The sequence below is a fragment of the Neofelis nebulosa genome, chromosome 2 (assembly GCF_028018385.1).
Source record: "Neofelis nebulosa isolate mNeoNeb1 chromosome 2, mNeoNeb1.pri, whole genome shotgun sequence".
Classification (NCBI taxonomy): Eukaryota; Metazoa; Chordata; class Mammalia; order Carnivora; family Felidae; genus Neofelis; species Neofelis nebulosa.
The window spans coordinates 116,359,300-116,373,652 of record NC_080783.1 but is presented as its reverse complement, the minus strand read 5'-3'; the positions used below and the strand labels follow the sequence as shown (position 1 = coordinate 116,373,652).

Here is a 14,353-nt window from a genome sequence, read left to right as displayed (position 1 = left end):
ACTTTTGTTTTGTAAAATGTATTTGACTTTGCAATCTGCACCATTTCCCCCTCTCCTGATTCACGTTTTAAAAATGTCCTTCCTGCTCCGGTAGAATTGATGTTTCAGGAAGATGCCACATGTTTATCCTGGAAAACTGACCTTGACTCCTAGCATCTCCTAGCATGGACAGAATGTGGCTAGGATGTGTTGAGAGATTTGCTTAAAGAGAGATCTAGAGTTTGAGTCAATAGAGGTAACTTCGTTTGGTTTGGTTACCTTGGTGAAATGTTGGTGCTTTTATATTATCACAGTTAGAACCTCTGACAGTAATTTCGTTCATGGTTTATCTAGTCAAGTTCGGGTGTTTTAACAGCTGTGCTAGGAAGGAGAGTGGCCTCCCACCTATTCCAGTTGAGAGCTTGGCCCTCACCTGAGGCTCTGTCTTGGAGACTTGTGGAAGCAGGGGCTGATTTCCAAGCTATTTATTCATTTGCTCTTTGCAGTAGGACCCTCAGCGCATTCCTACCACTGGAGAAATGAGAGCTATCGGCCCAACCCCTGGCCCACTTCTCACCGAACCAGCCCCCAGTGGGCTCTTCTGCAGTTTTTTAGCCCAGGCCTGCCTGATTTTCCAGATCCCAGCAAGCCCTCCAGCCCTGTCTTCCTTTGCCCCAGGCTGAATTCCTCCCTGACCCTTACTGCTTACATCTTTTTACCTCCCTGTACCCTCTCCCTCTGCCTTCCAATCCAGAATTCCCTCTACCTTTCTTGAGAGTCCTCCCCAGATTCCTCTGTGCTACACACCCACAGGCCCTTTTCCAGCTGGGTGCAGTGTCTCTTGTTTGGGCTCCAGCTAACCTTTGGGTGCCTCTCTACCTCCTCACACCTTGTACTATTCGGTTCCCTTTCTGTAGCTTCTGAACCCTTTTCTCAAGCAGTTTTCCTAGATGCCATGTTTCTCCAAAGGTGCCCATAAGACTTTATTTTATTTTTCTTATTGTATTTATTTTAGAGAGAGAGAGAGAGAGAGAGAGAGAGAGTGTGAGTGGGGTAGAAGGGCAGAGGAAGTGAGAGAATCCTAAGCAGGCTCCACACTCAGCGCAGAGCCCTATGCGGAGCTCCAACCCACAACCCAGGGATCATGACCCCAGCGGGGACATCAAGAGTCCGACACTCAACCAACTGAGCCACCCAGGTTCCCCCCACCCACCCCCACCCCCGCCAGGCACAAGACGGTTTAAATGATTGCTCGGAGGACCGAAGACCGTTGAACCTTTTTAAGATAGCAGTGGGCAGGGGAAGTTTGGGGGCAGGAGTTGGATAGTCAAGGCCTGAGAAATAAAGATAAGAGGGTGTATCACTACCCCAGGAGACAAAAGAGAAGGTGGATGGGGGAGGGGGCAGTGGCTGTGGGCAGCATTAGAATGATGTTACCCCATCTGGTCAACAGAGCAGGAGCACACACACTCCTGCCTTGACTGGACCAGGAGATTTTGATCACTACCTTTCTGACCCATCCCCCAGTGCCCAGGGCAGACATGGCCACACCCACAGTGCCCCAAGCTGCCTGCCCTGCTGTGACTCACTTCCTCTGTATGGGCTGGTGAGGTGTCCTGAGGCAGAGGACACCAGGCCTTCAGCCTGGGATTTAAGTATCTGGGCAGGCTTCTAGGAAAGAAAAGACATGGACTCCAGTCGAGGAAAGTCATCCTGACCCAGGTCAGACTGGCATGTGCAACACAGAAGCCTATTTGGGTAAAGGAGTAGAGCTTGGCCACCATGTAAGCAGAGGAATTCAGGTGCCAGGAGTTCTGGGGAGAAAAGGTTTCATAACAAGAGGAAAAATAACCAGGAGGAATTTCTATGTGTTCTGAAATTATGCAATGCAAGGATTTTGCAGAAAAGCAATATGGAGTTGGAGTTGAACCAATATTCATGAGTCAACAGCTGAGTCTCTATATATTACTGCTTATCCCCTATATATTCCACTAAGAGGGGCCCCAAATCAGCCATGCCCTCATCTAAGTGATGAAGAAAACACAGGAGAAGTTGGGAGACCTGGATCTTGTTCCAAGCCATGGCCCTTGGGAAGTCACTCCACCTCCTGAATCAGTAACAAGAGGGGGTAGGCTAATCACCTCCAACAACCCCTCCTCTCTGAAATTCTAAAAGTTGAGAACATGGGGGTGAAAAGTGGTTAGTAAATCTAAAAACAACCTCGATCTGACCCTGGAATTGAACAAAACAAAACGCCAGGACCAAAGGAGTGAGATTCCAGCAAGTTTCAGTGGAGCAGCTGTAAATGCATTTCACACACTCCCTCCTCGAACTTCTGGGCCATGAGGACTACTCTTCCACCATGCGGCTTGGGTTTGGCCTGCATTCTTCAAATATGGAGTTCAGCCTTGCTCATCTGCCAGGAATCCCTTGCAGAATCTCTCTCCCTTCATCTTCCTCTAAGCCTACTTGGAACATGTGCCCAGAAGAGACTCTGAAGGGTAGAGAAGGTCAAAGACATGGGACCAGAGCTGCAAAGCCACTGTATGGCGGTAACCCAGACTAGGAAGTCTCCTGCAAGTGTCTTGAGGTCTCAGAGTGTGCAGGGGTGGGGGTGGGGGGGGGTGCCAGTGTCTGCTGGAGGCTCTTCTTCTGATCCTGCCTGCCCACCAAGTCCACCTAGGAACCTGGTGTCCTCCAGAGACTCCACTTCCCAACAAGTGAGCAAACGGAGCCCCTGGAGATCTGTGGGCGGAGCCAGTGCCTTGGAGACCTCTAGTGGCCACTAGGGGGCTCCCGGCTCCCGGTGGCTTCTAATGCCCTCCTGTGGCCAGATTGAAGATTGGCAAGATAGAAGTTGCAGAATAGAGCCAAGACTGGACTCCTAAGGGAGACAAGTTAACAATAACAGTTACCATTATAAAATAACATTATAGCAATATTTATTGGTTTTTTTAATGTTTATTTATTTTTGAGAGAGAGAGAGGCACAGAGTGTGAGCAGGGGAGAGGCAGAGAGAAAGGGCGACACAGAATCTGAAGCAGACTCCAGGCTCTGAGCACAGAGCGTGACGCGGGGCTCGAACCCACGAGCTGTGAGATCATGACCTGAGCCGAAGTCGGACACCCAACCGACTGAGCCACCCAGGCGCCCCTTAATATTTATTGTTATGCATTGGTTAACATTTTGACATGTGTACCTACTGCTTTGTGCAGCAGCCCTCTTCTAAAGTGCTCTACATGTATTTATTTAATTCTCACAATAGCTTATAATATAAACACTATTATTACCTCTTGTTTCAACAATGAGGAAACCAAGCACAGAAGGGTTGAAACAATTGCCCAGGTCACACAGCAGACTGGAATTCTAGTCTAAGAAGTCTGTCTTGGGGCGTCTCAGTGGCTCAGTCGGTTGAGTATCAGATTTCCGCAGGTCATGATCTCACTGTTTGTAGCTTCGAGCCCCATGCCTCACTCCCATTGAGCTCTGTGCTGACCGCTCAGATCCTGGAGCCTGCTTTGGATTCTGTGTCTCCCTCTCTCTGCCCCTTCCCCTCTCACTCTCTGTCTCTTGAAAATGAACAAATGTAATAAAACAAGTTAAAATTTAAAAAATAGTAATAATAAAATAAAAAATAAATAAAATAAAATAAAATAAAATAAAAAAGAAAATGAACAAACGTCAAAAAAAAAAATCATCTAAGAAGTCTGACTCCAGGACCTTTGGTTATAATCACCATGCTGAAACTGAGTCCAGTTTTCCAGGTTTCCAAGGAATTACAGAATGCTCAGTTAAATCACAATTTCAGATAAACCACAAATAATTTGTTGACATAAGTATCTCCCATGAAACAGTTGGGTCAGAATTAATACCAACAAATTATTTGTCGTTTACCTGAAATTCTAATTTAACTGGGTATCCTGTATCTTTATTAAGTCTGGCAGCCTTGTTTTACAAGGCATTTTTCTCTGCCAAATGACATCACACATATTACCTAATTTAATCCTCCCTGTAAGGCTATTCTCAGGTGTCTAGGATGTCCCCTCCATACACTTCTCCCAATATTCCCATTTTTAAAAATGTTTTTTAATGTGCCCAGCCCCTGCTTGACCTATCTAGGGAGGCAGGAAGGAAACAGCTCCTAGGTAGACCCCAGGGAGCTGACTGGGAGTTAGTTTCCAGTGACTGCCTGCTCAGGAGCCCCTCAGGCTCCCCAAGGCTGTTTACCTGCTTTTCCCTGCACTGATGACTTTGACCCCAGCTGCCAGGGTTGCATCACTTACAGCTACAACATCTCTGGCAGGCAAAAAGCAACAGAAGCAATCTAAGACACAGGGACCCAGGGAGCCTCTCCCATCTCCCTGTTGCCTTTTGGGAGTATGATGCTCCTGTCCACAGGGAACACCCTTTGCATTTTTCTCTCTTGACTCTGCTGATCTGTTCCCCACCCTCTAATACCTGTGTTCTTCCTTCCCCACAGATATAAACAGTCCCCTGGCCCTTCCCAGCCAGGCTGGCTGGCTCTGATAAGGCAGTAGTAGTCAGGGACTTTGGGGGTTAGGAACCCTTCTGGGGTGCAGGCTGGGGTGCCCTGCTGGTATGTGCCCCAACAGGTTTTTCTCTATCAGCCTCAAAATCAGCCTAGAGCCTGTCTGACCTGTCCCCCCAGAGAGCTGGAGCCAGAGGCAGAGCCAGGTCAGAAGTTGGATTTAGAGACTAGGTTTGTACAGTCCCTCCTGGCCCCACAGGGAGAGCAAGGCACAAGGCCTCTTGTGTCTTCTCAACTGCTGAGAGGCTGAGAGGCTGAGCAGGCCTCCGTGGGCTGAGGCTGGGGCCCCTGGGAGGAAAGATGTTCTGTGGGGAGGGGTTTACACGGGGGACCAGGTACAGCTTGGTCCTCTCCCACATTTGGGAGGGGCCAGAGCTAGAGGCGACAGCTGGGCTGGGCTGCCAGGGAGGTCATCTGACTGGCTGCCCGGCCTGGGCTGACACGCCCCTTCTCCTGTAGCAGGCCACACAGAAGCTGGTGTCCACACAGGCAGCCGCCAGGCTGTGACGACTGCCACCTCGCCTCCAGCACCTCTGGGTAAGCACTGGAACCTGGGCCCTCGTGTTGGAGGAGGTGGGGAAATCTGGATGATCCCATGGGAGAGGGAGAAAGGAGTTTTCCTTTTCTAGTGTGGGTGCTTGCTCCCTTGTCTAGGCATCCAAGTGCCCGCAAGAACACATATATATATCAGCTCAGAGAGTGCACCTACTGACCTAAAGATCCCTGCCAGAGACGCCAAGGGTGAAAGGCCAAACGTGAAAGGCCGGCGGCAGACAGGTAGCCTGGGGGGGCAGGGAACAGGGGCTGACTTGTGGGCTGGGGCTGAAGGTGAGGAGGTGTTTTAGGAGTTGTTATCTCCCACCCCACATACTTAAACCTACCACCTTGCCTCACCTACCCTGCGCCACCCCAGGAACACCTAGACAGTCTACGGGAAGGAAGGGATGTGGCTCTCAGAAGGGGGTCATGCACCTGAGTCCAAAGTTTGGGAGCCATGGAGTCAGGGAGGATTTGTTGAGGGCTAGCTCCAGCAGCATTCCTGACCAGTCCTTGCTTCCTGAAGGAGGGGTGAGAGCTGGGGAAGAAGGGGGCTCCCCTCCTACCCTTCCACTTGTACTCTCAAAGCTGCCAAGCAAGTCGATACTCTCTTTTTCTGCAAAAGGGGAAAGAAAGCATGGGAGGTGAGCCCCGGGGTCTGGGGGTCATAAAGAGGCCCAAAGGGCCAGAAGGCTCTCCTCAGTTGGCTCCCATTTCCCTCCCTGGCATAGCCAGTGACACCATGTCTGTGACCAGTGGGAAGACAAGACCATCCCTGACCCAGGAGATCCTCAGCCACCTGGGCCTTGCCAACAAGGTAGGGGCTGTAATGGTTGGAATCATTGTTGGTGTATCAACTGCAGGGCGATGAGAGGATGGGGGACAGGAAAAGGGAGAGCAGGCCCTGAGACTCTGCCAAGGGCCGGGTTAAGGCTCTGGGGTAAGCGTGCACAGACCTGTGATGCTCCCCCCAACCCCTCACCCCTCGTGCTCTTATAGACTGCAGCTTGGGGGACCCTGGGCACCCTCAGGACATTCTTGAGCTTCAGCGTGGACAAGGATGTGCAGAGGCTGCTGAGGGCAATTGCAAGCCAAGGTGAGCCCTTCTCCCTCTGCACCTGGGGCTCTTCCCTACAGGAACCAGTCTGCAGACCAAGAAGGAGCCAGGAAGGAGGAAGTGATGTTGTTCAATAAACGTTTGTGGAATGCCTTAATTCTTGTCCGTCAAGTACCGTGGTGGGTGTGTGGTTCCTATTCTCAGGACACTGCCGTGAGGTAAGGCTTATTTCCATTTTACAGATGAGGAAAGAGTGAGACAAAAGGGCTGGCCCAAGGTAACATGGCTCACGACGGCAGGGCCGGGCCGGGAATCTAATCCAAGTCTGTGATCCCCCGAGCCATCTCTCCCCCAGCATACCAGGCCACCTACACCTAATTCAGGGCCAGGTTTGCATGCCATTTTGGCATCTTATTCGCATCTTCTCGAGGCCAAATGGAAGTGGGGTGACGCAGCCCCTGCCCCTGTCTTTCACGGCCCTTTCCTAGATCTCCATCTCTCCTCCTCTGGAGGCTTCCAGCGTGAGGAGGAAGGGGATTCCCCCCCCCCACCCCCCCGCCCAGTAAAGACTCAGCTGGGTTGTGACCAGCTGATGGCCCAGCCCTCACCTCTGTTCAGGTGTGGACCGCAGCACCATCGTGGGCGTGCTGACCAATCGGAGTAGGGAACAAAGACAGCTCATCTCTCGAGCCTTCCAGGAGCGCACTCAACAGGTGAGGCCACTGACTTCCCAGGAGCAGTGGACTGGGGTGAGAGGCCCCCCCGAAATCTTGGGGTGCAGCAGTAGCAGCTGGAGGGGGGGTGGCTGGTGCTTCTGGCCTTAGATAAAAGCCAGCCAGATATTCCAAATGTCCCCCATGCCTCAGGGACCTCCCCCTCATATCTTCTCCTCTGCCATGGGGCCATTTATCACAGGACCTGGTGAAGTCCCTGCAGGCAGCACTCTCTGGCAACCTCGAGAGGATGGTGATGGCTTTGCTGCAGCCTGCAGCCCATTTCGATGCCCAGGAATTGAGGACAGCTCTGAAGGTACCAGAAGAGGCTCTCTGGGTTTCTAGGAAATGAGGACACCATTGAAGGGAGGAGAGGGTTCACTGCCTGGCCTTTTCCCACTCCAGAGGTGTCCACTTGGCAGAGGCCCCCTTTAAACAACCCATATTGACCCTTAGAAGGACAAGGGGTCAGCCTCTGCTCTCTGCCATACTGCCGACATGGCCCAGTCTCAGAGTGGCCTCCCAATTTCCCACAGAACCCAGGTTCCACTGAGGATGTGGCTGTGGAAATTCTTGCTACCCGAAGCCCACCCCAGCTGCAAGAGTGCCTGACAGTCTACAAACATAGTAAGAGCACGTAAGGAACATGGGGTGGGGATGGGGTGGGTGACAGGTTAGGTGAGCCCTCTTGGAACCTGTCTGCCTCAGAGCTTTTCCCTTGGGGTCTCTCCCCCCACCCACCCTTACCAGTTCTCAGTCTCCCCAGGGTAAGAGCCAGATGTGATCATTAAAGAAAGAGAAGCAGTGATTAACCATCTTAGTCTGGGGCCCCAGGGCGGATCCCAAGGTAATGACAATGTTGGGCACATGACAGCCCCAAGGGTGCCCATGTCATCTTCTCAACCCCTTCCTGATTCTGCCATCATATCACATCCCAGACTGAATGGAACCTTGCTACAGCTGAGGGGGGGGAGGGGGACTTCTCCCTAAGTCATGAGTATTACCCCTCAGGCCCTTGCTTGGCTGCCACATGGCTCACCCACTAATTGCTGACTGGCCTTTTCTCACCATCTTAGCAAGCCCCCCCCTTTTTCTTGCTTTCCCCAATTTTCCTTTGATGTCCATTCTTGGCCTGTCTTAATCCCTCTCCTACCTCTTTCACTTCTTGCTTCTGTCTTTCTTTTCCCCTTCTCTTTTGTCTTTCACGTCTTCACATCTTTCCTCCTGGATCACTTCTCTGTGCTGCCAGTGAGAGGACCGGGCCCTAGCCATCTGGCCTCATAATGTAGGTTTCCCTATCCCCCTTGACTACCTGGCTACTACTTGAATCACAGACGCCTCCTGCCCAGGGCAGGTTGGCTCCTGGAGATAAGGCTACTCCACTAAGTAGGGCATGGGTTACTCACAGTTTAGGGATGTTTTCAGGGTACCCACGATGGTGCTTCTGCCTTACATCCTGGGAACTACCAGCCATCAAGCTACCCCAAGCAGGGGCTGGCAGTAGGCACAGTGGGTTGGGCATTTGACAGAATATCTACACTGGAAAAAATTGGGAGGATTCAGAGAGCTCCTGACCCTACCCCAGATTTCCAGATGGAGGTGGAGAAGGACATCAAATCTGAGACCAGTGGCGTCTTGCGGGACCTGCTCCTGGCCCTGGCCAAGGTGAGGAGGACTGGCCTGCAGAAGAGGGGGACTGGCCTGGCAGTTATACTGCCAGGGAAGGGGCTGGGGTGGGGTGGGGAGCATTGCAATGGTATAATTAAGGAGAGAAGCCTTTGGGAGGAGAACAGGCTGGGGTCAGTTTGCCTGGAGGTAAAAAGCTACCCCTCAAAGAGTCCTCCTGAGAGAGTTTCTCATAGGGGGCCCGTGAGAGCTATTCTGGAATCATTGACTACAACCTGGTGGAGGACGATGTCCAGGTGAGCAGGGGTGAGGAGTCTGCACAGCCACGCACGTAAGACACCCTCCCCCACCATATCCTAGAGCCAGTGACCTATGTACCCACTTGTCCTGCAGACCTCTCCTTGCCTGGGGGAAGGAGTCCTTAGTGACAGGTGAGGACATGACCTGTTGGGTAGTAACCATCTGAAGCCTTTTCACTCCTTTAGCCTCTGACTCCTAAACTCCCAGGAAGTGAGCCCGTCACGGATGACCGTTCTCTTGGGCATTTGGGTGGGGGAACCCTCCTCACACCTTTCCTTGTAGATCATTGAAATCCTTGAGTGCCAGGATTTCCCCAAATTGGGGAACTGAGCTGTCAGGGCAGAGCCCCTGTCTTAGCCCTATTCCTTTTTGTTTGCTTGTTTTAACCATAAATAAAAGTAACTACTTTACACTTTCAAATAAGCATTTCTACTCTGAATCCTGTTCCCATCATCATGATGATGGATTCTGGGAACATCGCAACCATGGCTCCCCAGCCCCCAAACAAGGATCCTGATTTACTCCTCCCTCCCAGGCATTAAAGCAGGCTGAAGGGCCCGGCACAGAGGGCACATGGGTCATAATATTCACGCAGAGAAATCCTGAACACCTTGTCCGAGGTACACATGGGACGTCTGGTCCTCCCAGCTTACTCTAATGATGAGCTTTGGCTGAGGAAAGTGGGGAGGGCTCATCCTTCTCTGTGATAATCACCCCCTGCTCTCATTTATCTTTCTGACTACTTCCCACACACACCACAAGTGTTTGATCAGTACCAGCGGTGCAGTGGGCACGAGCTAGAGAAGACCATCCAGAACATTTTCCACGGAGATGACCAGGCGGCTCTGCTCAGCCTAGGTAGGACCTGCTCAGGACATGTGGGGTAGGGTGCTCACCTGGCGTGGGGAGCCATCTCCCCACTGTTCTCTCCTTGCTTGCAGTCTCCGTGATCAAGAACACACCGCTGTACTTTGCTGATAAACTCCATCAAGCCCTCCAGGTGAGACGGACACTTCTTTTCCCTCCCTTTGGAACAAAAACCGGGGTGGGGTGGCAGGGAGGACTACTTTTGGGCAACAGAGAGGAAGTTTCACGCTTTTGCTAATGTAACAATCTCATACTTGTTTTATAATCATAAAGCCGCTCTCTTTTCCTAGGTTTACTAACTGTCTTGTCAATAGCAGAGGATTGAGCTGTGGTTAGAGCTAAATTAGTTGAAGCAAAAGAGCACTAAGGCTAAAATTTTGGCCTAATTAGTGTCTAGATGGCCAAACATAGATATAAATTTGCTCTAGAAGACAGCATCTTGTCTGTCCAATTTCAGTGGTGGCCAGAATTATGATGGTGATAATGCTAGCAAGAATGGTGACAAGAGCCAGCATTTCTTGGGTGCTCATTGTGTCCCAGGGCCTATGCTAAGCTTGTGACACACATTTCAATGAATCTTCATGGCCACATTCCATCCCTGTTTTATAGATGAAAAAATTGAGGTACAGAGAGACTAAGTTCTTTGCCCAAGGTCACACAGCTAATAAATCATACAGGCTTCCTACAAAACACATATGTTAACACATAACACTGTATGTTAACTCTACTGGAATTTAAACACAATTAAACACACATACACACACACAATGGTCCCAGAGGACATTTAACTACCATGTGTCAAATCATAGTCTATACCATAGGTGTTGGTCTATACTATAAGCTATACCATAAGAGTTCTTAGCATCCAGGACCACCTTTTCCACTCTGGTCAGACTTTGTTCCATATTATCCACACTTAAATTGGTGATGTTGGTTTGAGTAATTTAATAAACAGAATCCAATCATTCTACTCACTGAGCTAGGTCTCCTATTAGTATAAATGTCCCCTGAAACCTATAAATAAAAAAACTCACCCCAATTCTTAAGAAGATAAAAGCAGTTATCATTTTGGTAGATGGCATAGCTTCATGAGGACTGTTTGAGAAACCATCATGCCTTATTGACAGCTATTCAAAAGACAGTACGTATATGCCCTTATTTTATCATCAATGGAGATTTCCATTGTATTTATCCCATGAAGTCTGTACTATTGTATTGAGCCAACACTAAGACCGATTTGAAGAGTTGTGGTTATCTAAATTCTTGTTATAAAAACAAATTTGAATCCTAGCAGTAAATGATTGTAATGTATTTAGACTATAGGACCCATACTCTTGGATGTAAATGCCAGGTTGACCCTTAGAAATAGAAGTCAAAAAATAATATAGGCCTGTTTTTCTGAAAACTTTTTTATTTTTTATTTTTAAAAAAATTTTAAGTTTATTTATTTATTTTGATAGAGAAAGTACCAGTCGGGGAGGGGCAGAGAGAGGGAGAGAGAGAATCCCAAGTAAGCTGTGCACTGTCAGCGTGGAGCTCGATGCGGGGCTCGAACCCACGAATCGCGAGATCATGACCTGTGCTGAAGTCAGATGCCTAACCACTGAGCCACCCAGGTGTCCTGAAAACTTTTTTTAAAAAGGAAAAACTCAATCAGATGCTTCTATCTTATTCTCTTATGAGAAATATGTGAAAACATAGATTGTGACAAATATTTATTCAGAGAAATGACTTTCAGTGAAGGCTGATTCAGGAAAATTCGGACCAATATGAACCATACAATGAATTTTCATTAAAAGATCCTAGAGAAGGGGCAGGCACCTTGGTGGCTCAGTCGGTTAAGCATCTGACTTCAGCTCAGGTGATGATCTCATGTTTTGTGGGCTCAAGCCCACCGTTGGGCTCTGTGCTGACAGATGGGAGCCTGGATCCTGCTTCCGATTCTGTGTTCCCTCTCTCTGCCCCTCCCCTGCTCCTGCTCTGTCTCTCAAAAATAAATAAATCAACATTAAAAAAAAAAAAAAAAACACAATCCTTTATCATAATACAAAATTGGTGATATATGAAATTTAAGATAAAGTAGCCACTAGGCACACTGACAATGAGATCATGAGTCCAGATGAAATATGGCATCCTGTTGTTACTTCCTCATTTTCCTTTCTATTTTTTTCATGGGAACTTATGATCTGTGTTGATGCCATAAGTATGGGTGTCAGGCAGTTCTGGGAAGGGTCTTATGAGTCAAGCAACAGGAAACTCTGGGAAAGGGGCTCATAGGAAATAGTGACCGCACCAGTGCACATTTTTTATTTAGAAATCTGTCATGGTTACACATTTATTATAATCAGTTATAATTCAATTTGATACTGTATTGTACCTCTGTTATTTCTAAACAGAATCCTCTATTACCTTCTTTAACCAAAAGGCAGGAGGCTTGGTACAGGTTTAGGAGGAAGAGAGTGATGCTGAACCCCAGGTGTCCAACCAGGAGAAACTGATAGATACAGATGAGGATGTGAGGTGGCCCTGGGAGGTCAGGATTCAAACCGGAAGGCACATGACCCTGCTCCCTATCAGAACCCCATCAACTCAGTTTGGGGATAGGCTGGGTATATGCTCCTTGGACATTCACTAAATTGGAAGTTATAAAGTTCCTGGCTTTCATGCTGTAAGTCTTTATAGGTAGCAAGTCTTTCCTATCCTTTTTATATTTTATATTTTTCATTTTTCCAAGTCTGGGTTTATTTCAAAATTATAAAGATTTATATGTTATTTTTTATTACATATAATAGCACATATAATGCAATTATATGGATCTTATTACTTTATATGTATTTTATTACATAAAATACAAATACTTATTACATATAATAAGCAATTTTTAGCTTAAAGTAAAAACTTTCACATTTAAAGTTTAAAAAAAAAGATATTGGGAAAAAATTAGAAAAAAAGGGGGGTCGGGTGCCTGGGTGGCTCAGTTGGTTAAGTGTCTGACTTTAGCTCAGGTCACCATCTCATGGCTTGTGAGTTCAAGCCCCACATCGGGCTCTATGCTGACAGCTCAGAGCCTGGAGCCTGCTTCAGATTCTGTGTCTCCCTCTCTCTCTGCCCTCCCCCACTACACTCTGTCTCTGTCTCTCAAAAATAAATAAACATTAAAAAAATTTTTTTTTAATAAGTAAAGCACGTACCAGCTAATGCACCAATACTTCCAAGGGTGTAAAACGCTGCAAAAAGCTTTATGCCACCAGGAAACCACAGCAATCCAGTTCCACGGATGGAGAAGAAAATGCTGCACGCGAATCGAATGAGAAACCATTTCAATCTGGTGTTGAAACTAAGGAACGAGGCATCCGGGACCTGTGTGGTCAGGCCCTGCTTCTGGGAATCCTGGCGGCTCAGGACCTTCTCCATGGCCCCGCTCCCCTGCAGCTTCCGATTTTTTTTTTTTTTTTTTTTGAGTCCGTGCCTTTGGGGCTGCTCACCACTGAACTCTTGAGGAATGAGACTCTAAGCTAGAGGCCTGGCCAGGAACGGTGGGTACACGGCCAGAACAACACCTACCCCAACTGCTCCCAGAGACTCCTCTTTCCTGCTGCATCATCTTCCATGAGGATGGACAAAGAGACAAATTTTGCTCCTAGATAATGCACACATCTCTTTTCCCTGCACTTACACCTTGCTTCCCCTTTCTAGAGTAATTTACCTTGCTGTCCAGTCTCTGCTCTGTGAGAACCTTACTACCAACCTCTCTCCATTCTGTTTCACTCTCTACCAGGACATGGGGCCCAATTACCAAGTCCTGATGCGCATCCTTATCTCTCGAAGTGAGACTGACCTTCTAAGCATCCGAGCTGAGTTCAAAAAGAAATTTGGGAAGTCCCTCTACTCTTCTCTCCAGGTGAGACTTGACTAGTTCTTGACCTGGAGCCTCAGAGCTTCACCCCTCACTGCCACTCTGCCCTCACTGCACACGGCAGAGTGTATTTACGCCCTTGGAGAACTCATGAGTCTTTGGTTAATTTAGTACAGAAATCTTGACATCAGATAGTTGTGGGCCAGCACAAGGGAGGAAACAGAGTGCCTGGGCCATGGTGGCAGTGGGGTCTTTCTAACACTTGACTTTCTTGTCTACAGGATGCAGTGAAAGGGGACTGCCGGTCTGCCCTACTAGCCCTGTGCAGGGCTGAAGACCTTTGAGACCTCCCTGCCCTCCCTGTTCCACCACAGACATTCAAGGATATGAGATCCCCATGTTTGGCTGGGCCTGCAGGAAACCAGCTGGGCTCCAAATAAGATAACCCCTCACTGAACACCACATGCTCCAGCTTCTTGTGGAGGCTAGAATTTGAAGTTTCTTTCAAGTCCCTTAATTTCTTCATCTCAAAGTGAGGTCTATATGTGGGTCCCCTAGCTCTGTCCTGGGTATAGACATCTCTTTGATGGTTTCTGCCCTATTCATCCTTCCAGTACCCTGGCCAAAACATCTCACTGATTCTTGAATTCTTTTGGCAAACTTCGCTGTTGTTTGTGTGCCCTGATTAGAGTTTGGGTGGAGCAGGACATGGGCTGGGAGGAGGTCTTGAAGTTGGAGGTGCCTTTGATGTGCACTTGCATATGCAACAGGGATCCTGTTTGACACTCCAGTGCTGCAGTAAGCAATAAGCCCCTCCCCTCAAGGTCCCCCTTTCCCCCCATTATTCTCTCTTCCCCAGGAAATTTCAG

At 48.6% G+C, this 14,353-nt stretch overlaps 1 protein-coding gene across 8 annotated transcripts; it reads left to right on the top strand.

The window, feature by feature from the left end:
* Positions 1–4,040: 4,040 nt before the first annotated feature.
* Positions 4,041–14,148, top strand: ANXA9 (annexin A9). 8 transcript variants are annotated; one of them, XM_058715838.1, is made up of 15 exons: positions 4,041–4,699; positions 4,988–5,065; positions 5,183–5,283; positions 5,797–5,882; positions 6,065–6,161; positions 6,741–6,835; positions 7,038–7,151; positions 7,372–7,462; positions 8,421–8,500; positions 8,698–8,757; positions 9,297–9,381; positions 9,524–9,619; positions 9,703–9,761; positions 13,407–13,529; positions 13,766–14,148. In XM_058715838.1, exons 4-15 carry the CDS (start codon positions 5,808–5,810, stop codon positions 13,826–13,828), a joined length of 1,038 nt encoding a protein of 345 aa, XP_058571821.1. In that variant the 5' UTR covers positions 4,041–4,699; positions 4,988–5,065; positions 5,183–5,283; positions 5,797–5,807; the 3' UTR covers positions 13,829–14,148. The 8 variants fall into 8 exon arrangements, with proteins under 8 accessions (XP_058571821.1, XP_058571822.1, XP_058571819.1 ...); XM_058715839.1 differs by having other exon boundaries at positions 5,183–5,305; positions 5,801–5,882; XM_058715836.1 differs by having other exon boundaries at positions 4,043–4,674; positions 5,183–5,305.
* The last annotated feature ends 205 nt before the right edge of the window (positions 14,149–14,353 follow it).

Excerpts from the sequence above, each read along its gene's own strand:
- ANXA9 (XM_058715838.1), top strand. The coding sequence starts at position 5,808 with ATGTCTGTGACCAGTGGGAAGACAAGACCATCCCTGACCCAGGAGATC. Across the intron at positions 5,883-6,064 it reads ACCTGGGCCTTGCCAACAAG|ACTGCAGCTTGGGGGACCCT; the intron begins GTAGGGGCTGTA and ends GTGCTCTTATAG. Across the intron at positions 13,530-13,765 it reads CCCTCTACTCTTCTCTCCAG|GATGCAGTGAAAGGGGACTG; the intron begins GTGAGACTTGAC and ends TCTTGTCTACAG.